The sequence below is a fragment of the Eptatretus burgeri genome, chromosome 4, assembly GCF_056783735.1.
Source record: "Eptatretus burgeri isolate ZD-2024b chromosome 4, Ebu_testis_v1, whole genome shotgun sequence".
Taxonomy (NCBI): domain Eukaryota; kingdom Metazoa; phylum Chordata; class Myxini; order Myxiniformes; family Myxinidae; genus Eptatretus; species Eptatretus burgeri.
This window is the reverse complement of record NC_140964.1, coordinates 52,116,407-52,127,952: the sequence shown is the minus strand read 5'-3', so window position 1 is coordinate 52,127,952 and position 11,546 is coordinate 52,116,407. Positions and strand designations below refer to the sequence as shown.

At 44.1% G+C, this 11,546-nt stretch overlaps 1 protein-coding gene across 8 annotated transcripts in view; it reads left to right on the top strand.

The window, feature by feature from the left end:
* Window positions 1-11,546, top strand: part of LOC147028064 (phosphatidylinositol-3,5-bisphosphate 3-phosphatase MTMR3-like) — a 67,015-nt gene that overhangs the window by 19,606 nt on the left and 35,863 nt on the right. For 7 of the 8 annotated variants that reach the window (XR_015057398.1, XR_015057400.1, XR_015057399.1 and 4 more), the window contains 6 exons: window positions 3,215-3,304; window positions 4,080-4,196; window positions 4,823-4,855; window positions 6,514-6,596; window positions 7,505-7,665; window positions 7,827-7,923. Coding sequence is in view for 5 of the 8 variants with exons in the window: in XM_085878041.1 (XP_085734167.1) it covers window positions 3,215-3,304; window positions 4,080-4,196; window positions 4,823-4,855; window positions 6,514-6,596; window positions 7,505-7,665; window positions 7,827-7,923 (581 nt within the window). In the remaining 3 variants the exon portion in view is untranslated. The remainder of the gene's footprint in view (window positions 1-3,214; window positions 3,305-4,079; window positions 4,197-4,822; window positions 4,856-6,513; window positions 6,597-7,504; window positions 7,666-7,826; window positions 7,924-11,546) is intronic. The other variant, XM_085878043.1, reaches the window with a different exon arrangement.

Genomic DNA, 11,546 nt, shown 5'->3' with positions numbered 1-11,546 from the left:
CTCACTTTTTCACCTTTATTCTCTTTTTTAAATTGGTTTTCTCCGCAACCACTTGAGCGATGTACACAAAAATTTAAACAGATGAGCATCTACCAATGGAGATTTTTTTTTGCTTTTTAGCAGTTGCATCATGATTGGATGAAAATTTTGCTTGCTGTTCAAAAAAATCTTTTTTGCAGGCATCTTATTTTTCACCCCTTTTTTTTTTTTTTTTCTTGCTCCAAGTATCCTTTAAAAGTGTCCGCTCCTAATCTGGAGCTATCTCCATCTAAAAATGTAAAAAAAAATGTCACCATACGTCATACTTGTCTGCATTTTATTAAGAGCATACATCGAAAACCATTCAGCGGAGGAAATTGAAACTTTACCACATGTTACATGACCATGTGATATTGCAGTCACTCTTTTAAGGTCAACAAAGGCCAAAAAGTCATCATAGGCCAATTTTCTAAAATCCTCAATTTTCGTCCGACTGACTGGAAATTTGAAGCGATTTTTTTATTTTATTTATTTTTGTTTTCCTTTTCCTCTCCTCCCCAACTTCTATCATTCGCTTTCATAAAAAAATCCTTCAATTTCTCATGAAATCTGATATAAACCTGAGAATTGGATTGTCTCAATCGCAGACCAATGAGCTTTTTATTTGTGTGCAGAGTTGAGACTTGTGGAAGAGCGAGAACACAGACGGATCAGGATGCAATGCAACAAAAGGACCAGCAGAAGGAGAAGGGGGGGGGGGGTTGAGGGAAATACCAACAGCAGGGCCGAGGGAAAAAATAGACTGAGACGGACGAACAAGGGGTGCGGGTAACAATTATGGGTAGGAGAGAATGTGAGGGGTGGACAAGATGAATACGGAAGCAAAATTTGGTTGGTGGGAGGGAGGTGGTTTGATGGCTGTAGAAAAGATCATGGTTTGGAATCTGGTTGATCTGTGGCAGTGGTGAACAGCTGTCTTGAAGACCTGGAGGAGAGAATGAAATTAAAGAGAATGTGGAAGTTCGTTCCACCACTCGGAAGCTTTTTTTCCAGGTATAAGCAAAGTCGTGGAATCTATTGTCACTGCTGCTGCTTACTCTTTCTTTTCTTCCAAACAGCCTGATCAAAAACCTTTTATTTTTATCCCTGCCGGGTCACTCAAAAAGGGGCATGCTGCTGCTGCTTTTAAAGTAATGCTAGGAGGCCCTCATCTCACACATGAAGTCAGCACCATATGCCTGAACATATCTATACCATTTGACACATTTTGATATCCTTCTCTGGTTGGCCAGCATGTTCCTTGTGGCATATGATGTTGCCTTCACACCTGGATTTCTGCCTTCCTCCACTCGCATACACAGTCAACGCATTGTTGTCAATCAAACCTTCTCCTCTCCTATCACAGTAAAGACTGGAGTGCCCCAAATAAGTGCCTTGGTCTCATTTTCATCTCCATCAATGAGCTCTCCGATGTTCTGGAAAACCTCTTCCTTTTTGGAGATTACATTGTGTCATACATGCCTTATGTGTTGGCTTAATGGTTAGGGTGGTGGGCTTGGGATTCTATGATCCTGAGTTAAAATCCCACTTGGCTGTTGAATTAATACCAGGTGAGGTTGACTGCCTGTCATCCTTCCAAGGTCGGCAAAATGAGTGCCAGCTTGCTGGTATCCTGTGTCGGAGTGGTGATCCGTTCAGGATTGTGCACAATAGCCAAGGAGACTGCTTAAGCAGCACCAATGCTCTGCACAGAGTATAGTCCCATGGATGGATGGATGGATGGTGTCATACAGTACCCCCAACCTACTTACAGACAGACAGCAACTGTCACTCTCTGCTCCTCTGGAATTTAATAGATGCTTGGACCAAATAGAACATGTCTTTCAATCCTGGTAAATCTCATTTTCACACCGTTGTTCTGGAAGGATTGTCAAATGAACCCACCAATGTTTCCATAGTCAGTCACCGATTGAGATTCAGTCCCTTGAAGTTCTTTGCCTTTCCATCAGCCATGATCTCTCCTGGACCAAACATATCTTAAAGCTGGCCTCCAAAGTGAGCTGCAGCCTGAGCATCCCCCATATTCAATTTCCTTTCTTGAAAACTCTTAACTCATTGCAGCCTACACGGCCTTTGGCTGTAGCTCAATGGAGAACTGATCTGCCTTGTGGGCTGGCACTCCAGTATCACATCTATCTCTTGGATTCCGTTGAATGTAAAGTTCTCAACTCTTCTGTCATCTACCTTAATGAGACCTAAGCGCAATGACTGTTGCTTTCACATTGCAGACAGGTTTGTGACTACTCTGGTTTTTTTTTTTTTGGTTTTTGGTTTTTAAACTAACTCTCCTCTGTTTTGGCTCCCTCTGCTCTGAGGCTTCTGACCCTCAACTGCTCTTTCAGGATGCAAATATTCTTCCAATAACCCTCTCTTCATTAAATTCCCAAAATCTATGCTTGCTGCACACCTTAACTCTTTTGCTTCGATTTGTGTAACTGCCTCCTGGAGACTTCAATCATACACTTCCCTCCAGGGTTTCAAGCATGCAGTGTACCACCCTCATGTCATTCTCCAACCTAACCTGTGATCCTTTCTACCCCATTAACCCCTTCTTACTCCAACCTGATGTACGATTTCCTCCCCTCCCCATCTCCTCTTCCTCCCCCCACCCACGTTCCTTTATTCTCTTACTTATCGCATCCAACTGTTGCCCCACCATCAATACGCTGTGAGCCATTTCCCCTTTATCACCTCGCTCTTCCACGAGTCAATATTTTTCTTTGCAAACGATTGGATCTTGTGAGAAATTTTTGCAAGGGTTCCTTTTCCCAATCCTCCCTTTTCGTATGATTCTTGATGTACACCCAACCCTCCAAATCCCTTTGCTTGTATAAAATGTTAATGGGTCCATGTTCTTCGATTTTGGTTGTGGCCATCGATGATGAGAACAACACATTCGCTAGAGGGGTCTTTCTCGATAACTCTGAAGGTGTTTAATTGATATTTGATATATGAGAAGTGGAAGTGCCTTCACTGTAATTATGTCATACTGCTGCTTTTTCAAACTTGTAGTTTTAATGATGGGTGGTATTTTGGTTACTATGGTGAGCCAATTATAATCGGTGCTTTTGCTCGCTGTCTTTGCATATAATTTTGCTCTTGACTTGCAAATAGATGTCATACAGCTTCGACATCATACTTTGATGAGTGATGCACCGTGCTCTGGGTCCTGTAGGGAGAAGCGGAACGTGGTGGAATGGAGTACATCCAGGCCAGCGAGCTGTTTCCCAAGAAGCAACTTGAGCGCGAGGATGAAGTTCTGCAGGTGGGAATCGAGAATGGTCCTTTTCTGTTTTCAATGACTGTCTCTTTAAAATGTCGCAAAACAGGTTTTCTTCAACAGCCACTGCTTTTATGGATCGAAGGGTATACACTTTCATTGCCATAACGTGTATTATGTGAGATTGAGAGAGATTTTGATTAGGAAGTGATAATAAATGTACAATTGTGCAAATTCCTTTGGGTTATTTCACGTTGATTGAGTAAAGCGCATACCGGCGTTGAAGTCGTGCAAGCTCTGCCAAACCAGCTCATGAAGACTTATCCATGAGTGAAGGAACATGCGCGTGTAATGCCATTAACGAATTAGCAACACTTGACACAAGGAATGCTTTATGTGTGCAGGCCATGTATTTTTGGACAGAAATCAGTGGTGCATATGATTCTGTGGAGTGTGTGTGTGCAGACAGTGTTGCGAAAGGCCTGCATGTTAAGAAATTCCCAGTTTGACTCGCTGTCTTGTGTTACGCAATTGCTTCGACGACATTCTTTTTTATTTCTTTTTTAAAATTTCATTTCTGCCCGGATCTTACTTGGATGTGTGTGGTGTTGCCTGATGCCGTGTCGACATATTCAAAAGCTCGAGATTTTATCCTGACAGTCATTTTCTTTGTCTATTGAAGTCCATGCAAGGAATAGATGTCCTTAGCTGTTGGTGATGCCAGCGATAAGGGTCTGTCTTTGACGAGGGACTTGGTTGGATAGTCGTGCAGTCAGGAGGTGAGATGTTTTGTTGTTTTTCTTTTCTTTTTCTTTTTCAGGTGCCCTTTACAGAGGTTCATGGCGAGGCAGTGGAGTATTTGGGACGAGCTGATGATGCTGTCATTGCCATCTCAAACTACAGGCTGCACATCAAGTACACCGACTCGGTGGTGAACGTACGTCACTCGCACAGCTGCTCGGCAATACCGATGCCCTGCTTCTTTGTTTGTACATCGCTCATTATTGTGATTATCAAGTTGAGGTCCAATTTCTGGGATACTGTTTTTTGTACCTAGGATATTGTATTTGTGAGTGCATGGCCTTTTTCAGCCATTTGTAGGATTTTTGTGCCACTCTGCTGATTGCAGCACACTTTTTTTCTTTTTTCTTTTCCTTTTTGTTTCAGAGAGATCGAGATAGATTATTTGTTTGGTTAAAACAAGGGAGTTGAGCCAATCTTAATCGGCATGCCAGGCCATCCTTGGAATTCAAAGGCAGGAATGTTTACTTGAGATGTGATGTGATGTGATGTTTTAACAACAACCTGATGCATTGATTGCTTTTGTCTTATCCGCATTTTTGCATGCAAATATTTGAAGAGTGAATGTGGGGGGATGGAGGGAGGAAGCCTTGTGCAATAGTAATCGGGAACTTTTTTGGGTGCAAACCTTTTTGCACTTTATTGTTTGTGATTTTGTTGCGTTTTGTTTTTTTTAATCCCCGTCACTTTTCCCCACTCTTTGGAATGATTTTTTTTTGGGGGGGGGGGGGTGGGGCGGATGTTTCTACTGCCTTCCATCAGAATGACAGTCGCGTCGATTGCAGTGAGATCTCTGTAAGTTAGCTTTTCCTGCAGCCACGGTGTGAAAGTGGCCTCTTGAGCACAATAACTCAACTAATGTGTGCAGCATGTGACGAGCCCTTACAAAGCATGCCACGTGGCAGCTGTTGACGTGCCGCGGCTTGTGTGATTCCGAATGGGGCCAAAGGCATTGCCTGCATCGTACTCGCACTTCCACGGCGTGTCGTGTTTTTTGTTGGCTTGTGTGCTGTTTCTATTTTCTTGGTCCTTTACACATTAATACCGTTCACAATTCGATCTTGAACAGTTTTATTATTTGCAATCCAAATCCTGTAGATATGTTTAGTTGCAGTATGCTTGAGGAAAATGATTAATCTTTGCGAGTTTTTTTGTAATAGGCCCTTGTGAACGAGAACCAGTCCTGGGATTTGCAAGTGATTCATACTTGACCTGGACTTTTGTTCATTATCAGTGGAGAACAACGCGCGTTGATTACGCACTGATTTGAGAGAATTGGTCTTTATCGTGTTCTGTAACCACTACCCCTTGATCATGTGCTTCCTGCTTAAATGTGTACGAACATGGAAGCATGACGAGTTTGATACAACAAAGGTGTGTAATCGGAATAACTAGAATGGCACTCGGTAGAGCGCGTACCTTCGCCAGACTGAATAGTTTACGTTTTGTATCCCACTGTTGGGCCGAATCTGCATCCGGACCGGAACCAAAATCTAATTGGCTTGTTCTTGTTACCTGCCCATCTCGTCCACCTTGTTTTGGCAAAACCAGTCTATAACTTTTTGAGATATCGTGCTATATATCGTTTTGTTTTTTGCCCCACCTCTCAGTGGTGAAGAATCACTTGGAAAAATAAAACGATTCTCGAATCCGCATCCGGATCTTCACCAAAATCAAATCAATTGGTCATTGTCACACCCAACCTGTCCATCCAGTTTTGTCCGAATCCGTCCGTAGCTTTTTGAAATATCGTGCTCGCAAATAAAAAGACAAACAAGGGCAAAAACATAACCTCTGCCCACCGTCGGTGGCGGAGGTAATTATGAAATTGATCGTCCATGGAAACGGCAAGCCTCTTGGAATTTAATAAAGTAAATGGATGCACACGATTACAACGCTTGCCAAGGACATCCATATTGAAGAGCAACTTTGGAAGAGACAATTTTGATGATCGAGGGTTTTTATAAAGGTGTCCTGCATTGGCTACAATTCTGTACACAAGCTCAATACTTCTACACTGAAGCCATGCTTCCACTGTAGGGAAAGTGTGTGTCCAAAAAACTGAATAATTACCTTGAAAAGTAATGGTCTTGTAAATGAGATTACAAGCTTGGTTCAGAGTGTAAATAAAAGTCCAAGTCGAATTTGAAATGTCCTTGTAAATCCCCATTGCTTTAGGTGTGTGTGTGTGTGTGTGTGGTGCGCGTGTGCACTCGCCAGCCAGCCAATACTAGTGTAATATTTTTGGCATGTTGGCACATGTGCAGTGTGACATGATAACATCGACCTTCACACCGCTAAAGCTCTGAATTTCTCACTGGGTTTGAGTCACGGATCGTCCGTGAGCCAAAGGGGAATGCATTTTGTTTCAGACCATCTTTACACAAATGTTCCTGGCTGTTTGTCAAGCCAGTGGTAACAAAATGAACGTTGAGCATAGTTGCATGTTGCAGATTCCGCTCCGGCTCATCGAGACCGTGGAGTGCAGGGACATTTTCCAGCTCTACATTGCTTGCAAGGATTGCAAGGTGGTTCGGTAAGCTACCTGCTCACCAAGCGATCACGTCGAGGCTCACCAATTGCACGCATTGCTCTACACATGTGGACTGATGCACTCACATCCAAGATTGCTTGGTTTCCAATTGGTAGCTCGAGTGGACTTCAAGGACATTGAGTTCCTGTTTCTACTTCCTGTGCCATATTATCCCCATTAGATTAATCTGCCTGCTTTGCCATTGCGTGTTGATAGTGTTAGGCTATGGTTCGGGTTGAGCAATGGCATTTCCCTTTGCCTGTGGTCTGGCACTGTCATCGGAAGGCCTTTCCAAGACATTTACTTGGTTCCCTAAATAGTACAGAAAATTATACTGGTGGTTCTGAGTTTCTCACTGCCCTCTTCATGTTATGAACCATATATTTTAATCCATGACGTATTAAAGAATGAGAACTTTTTCAGAATGTGCTAGGTTTGCCTGTTTCAACCCATCTAAGCACTTACCTTGTCATGCTTGCATTCTTGGTTCAAATGCTATGGACTAAGTTTTTATTTGTCTGTTGTCTCCTTACATCCTTGTCCTGCATGTGATACATGTGCAAGCTCCTCGTCTCCCCACCCTAAGAACATCGGTGTTTAAATTGATGTTTTCCATGCCTTGATCAACTTCAATTTCTTTGCATTGCGTTCTTGCCTTTTCACTCGATCTGCCCAAAGTTCAGATTTTCTTTTTTAAATCAAATACAACACAAGGTTTTCCAACATTATGTGGAAATGACAGGCAAAGGAACTCAACTTTTTACATAATTTTTCATTATCCAGGTTATCGATGCCAATATACAGTGTGATCGATGATTTGTGATATACGCACAAGTGACAGTGTTAGCTTTGTGCTGCAATGTTGTTCTGCGCAACATGGTAGGTTCTTACCTCTCCGCATGTACCCACAGGTGTCAGTTTCAAACGATGGAGCAATGCCAGGAGTGGGGCAAACGGCTAGTGATGGCCTGTGCTACTCCCACGCGCCTCGAAGACCTTTTTGCTTTTGCTTATCATGCCTGGTGCCTTGAATCCCCATGTGGACACGCTCATGGAGAACTGTATCGCCCAGGTTGGATTGCGAGAGTTCCTTTCTCTGCTTTATGCTCTTCTTTGGACCCCCTGACACCTTTAGCCCCTTGAGCCTTCCCCTGTTTTTTCCATTTATTTTGCACATTCCTCCACTGTGGGCATTGTGTAGCTGAGTCCTTTGATTGGTTGGTGCCCTCCCAGGAGAGCACATCACGATGAGGTTTGAAAACGAAGTGGAGAGGATGAGTTTCGATATGCAAGATGCTTGGCGTATTTCCACCATCAACATGAACTATCGGTATGACCCATTCGTCATCCTGTCATAATGGCTACTCCTACAAGACTAATTCTGTATTATGGGCTGTGAATATTGCACATTATATCCATCGGCATTCTCGAGCACTTGTCACATTTGTATTCTTTTTTTTGTATACTTAGTCTCGGCTCGTATAAGAGCTAACACACAGAACATGTAACAAAGAGCGAGAGGGAAGCACAACAGTAGAAAACAGGGACATCAGATCTGTGGACGAGAGAGGAATGGGGTGGGGTACATGAGGTAAACAAGATGGATACTACAGGGACTTTCAGTAACGAAACAGAATTTGAGGTGGTTTTGGGATGGGTTGAAGAGGGTAGAAAAGATAATGGTTTTAGATGGGGAAGATTTGAGGTCATGGTGAACAGTGGGATTGAAGAGTGTGTGGGAGTTTGTTCCAGAGGCAGGAAAAAAAAAAAGGAATGAAAGTGAAATTGAGCTTTAATTATTGATTCTGGCACTTTCACCAGAAGAGAGTTGCTCGCAGACCATGAGGACCCTGCAGAAATATTTGTTAGACAGCAGGGGGTGCAAGGCCAGAGAGTAGTTGGGAGAAGACAGCAAGACCACCGACCTGTCTGCGATGAGAGAGAGTGAAAGCCAAAGACTCTGCTTCATCGCAGGAGATACCAATTATCCTGAAATCCTTGGTTTCCCCAGCATGAAGCCGAGCTAGGTGTGAGGCAGGTGCACCAGCCCAGAGGTGTGAGAGCAGTACTCCATCAAGCTGTGGATGAAAGCTTTGTATATGGTTCAGAACTCAGGTGTGCCAAGGAAGAACTTTGCATAATGGAAGATGCCCAGTCGGTGACGGACTTTGGAGGCCAGCTTGGAAATGGGGCTTTCCCAGGAAAGATCATGGCAGATAGTGAGACCCCAAAGCTTGAGAGACAGAACTTCTTCAAGAGAATTGTTGAAAAAGTATGTGGGTGTTTTTTTCCAGATAGTCCTTTTGGAGAGATAATGAGAGTGTGAGATTTGTCAGCATTGGAGGACATGTTCCAAGTGCTTGACCAGCTTGTGATTTTTTATCCAGGTCTGCAGAAAGTGAAGAGGCTGCTGCCTGCCTATCTGAGCGATGAGAGGTGGTATGGCAGAGGGTGACGTCATCTTCAAAAAGATAGAGGATTTTCCAGAGAGTCGGAGAGATCATTGATGAAAACCAGAAAAAGAACAGGGCACAGAACACTACCTTGAGGAACTCCTGCTTGGACAGGAAGAAGAGATGAGAGAATCCCATTAAGAGCCACGTGTTGACTACGACATGAGAGGAGGTTCGCAAGCCATGAGTGGAGATTTCCTTGGATACCATAAGAAGAGAGTTTGGTGAGCAATGCAGTTTGTCATACTGCAGCAAAACTTCGCAATATGTCGATGGATGTAGCTCTGATCTCGTGTCTGGCATTGAGGACATCCATCCATTGTTGGGAAAGCAGAAGCAGCATGTCCAGGGTAGAGTGACCTGGTCTGACACCAAATTGATGATCGGAGATGAATCCATTGCAGAAGAGGACAGTTTTAATGTGGGAAGCGATGATTGATTGGTTCCATGACCTTACTGATGATTGTGAGCAGGCTAATTGGTCTCGAGTTGAAGGGATCTTTTTAGATGAGTTGAGTACAGAAAGTGATGGGTTAGGGACACAAGATTCGAACCAAACACAGAGTTGAGTTAATGTGCAGCCATTTGAGGTAAGGTCGGGGATGGAGGGGAACATACACCAGAAACAGATTTAACCAGACGCCACCCTGATTTTTTTTTTTTTTTTTTTTTTTTTTTTTTTTGTATGCACTGTCGAGGCTCGTATGAGGGCTTAACACACAGAACGTACAAGGGGAGCAGGAGATAAGAGGGGTGGGAGTGGGAAGGAAAAATAATAGTGTGGAACAGAGCCATGAGGAGATCTGTGGAAGGGAGAGGGATGGGGTGGGTACACAGGGTAAACAATATGTGCACTACAGGGACTTTCAGGAAGGAAAGCAGGGAATTTGAAGATGTGTTTGGAGTAGATTAGCGGAGGTAGAAAAGATCGATGTTTTGGATGGGGGAAGATGAGAGGTGGTGGTGGTGGTGAACAGCTATTTTGTTTTTGAAGAGAGTGTGGGAGTTTGTTCCAACCGTGGGGGGAAAAGAGGAATGAAAGGGTGAAGGTGAGCAGTGATTCTTGATTTTGGCAGTTTTACCAGAAGGGGGTTACTGGTGGACCTTGAGTGCCGTGCGTAAATATGGGGGAGGGGGGGACATATCTCAGACAGAGCAGGGGGGCAAGACTGGAGAGGAGACGGTAGAAGACAGAAAAACCACCGACCTGCTTCTGGTGAGAGAGTGAGAGACCCAAAGACTCAGCTTCATCACGGGAGATACCAATCACAGTGTGAGTTCATTTTTGAGATTTGAAAGGTGGTGCTTCCTGGCTCTCCTGAGGGTAGGCACCCACTTGTTATGAGCTTTGTAGAAGGAACTGATATTGCCTTCAGTTGGATTTGTCTTCCATGAGGTCAAAGGAAGTAGTTTCAGGGCAACTGCCTTTCCACAGGCTTCAGTCTACCATGGGTGGGAGCAAGGGTATGACAGCTGAAGATGAGATCAGGTAAATCTGCATGAGAGAGAGCAAATTTCTTTGAAAAAATTCCCAGGACGAGTTGATGTCAGCGAGAGTAGAAATGGGAGGCGAGTCTAAAAGTTTGATGGCTGCTTGAATTCCCTGCCAGTCGGCCTGAGTGAAATGCCAGACTCTTTCGCACTGAGGTGGCTCTGAGAACGGCCAGAAAGATGTCCACTTCAACAAGCATATGGTCAGATGAACCGATTGGAGTAGAAGTACGGCAGACATTTTCAGTGAAATTTGTCATACCCAAATCCAGGAGAGATTATTGTGTAAGCCCCAAAGAGTCACAGAAGTCCTTTGTTGAAATGCCATTACAGGTGAGTGAGGTACCCATGTTCAACCAACTGGCATGATGACTCTTGAAATCACCACATCTGAGGAAGCGAGAGTTGGGATGAGTGGATAGAAGTTGGTCCATGTTGTTGGCAAGTGAGATGTGAATGGAATCATTACTGTTTGGGGAATAGTACAACACACACATAAACAAGAGGTGGAAGTGGAGGGGAAGTTGTAGCCAGAGGTGCTCCTGGAGCTGTGGTGGAGTGAGGGCAGTGTGTGGAGAGTAAGGAAAAGAGTATTTGATAGAGAGCAACTCTGCCACCAGGACGAGGCACAGGTCTCTCAAACCGGAGGAGGGAGGAGAGCTACTAAGGAGTCAGAGATGTCTTGAAGGAGAATTTTTCTGTTTAGCAGATTGACTGGTTTGTCAGTGACAACTTGAATGGAGACATGTCAGTTTAGCATGAAGGCCCTGGATGATTGAGTCCACTCCATTAAGAAAGAGAGGGTGGAGGAGGTTTTGGGTACAAGAGAGGTGAGGGGGAGGGTAAGAAGAGGGGGTAGGACGGAAGAACTATTGGCAGTGTAGAGGAGGTCGGGAGAACTGTTTACAGTGTGTAGGAGATTGTAGAAGAGCTGGGAGAGAGGGCAGGATTTGGTGAAGGAGGACAAAAGGCTAGGTGGTAATGGGATGAGGCACAGTGGGGAGTCAGA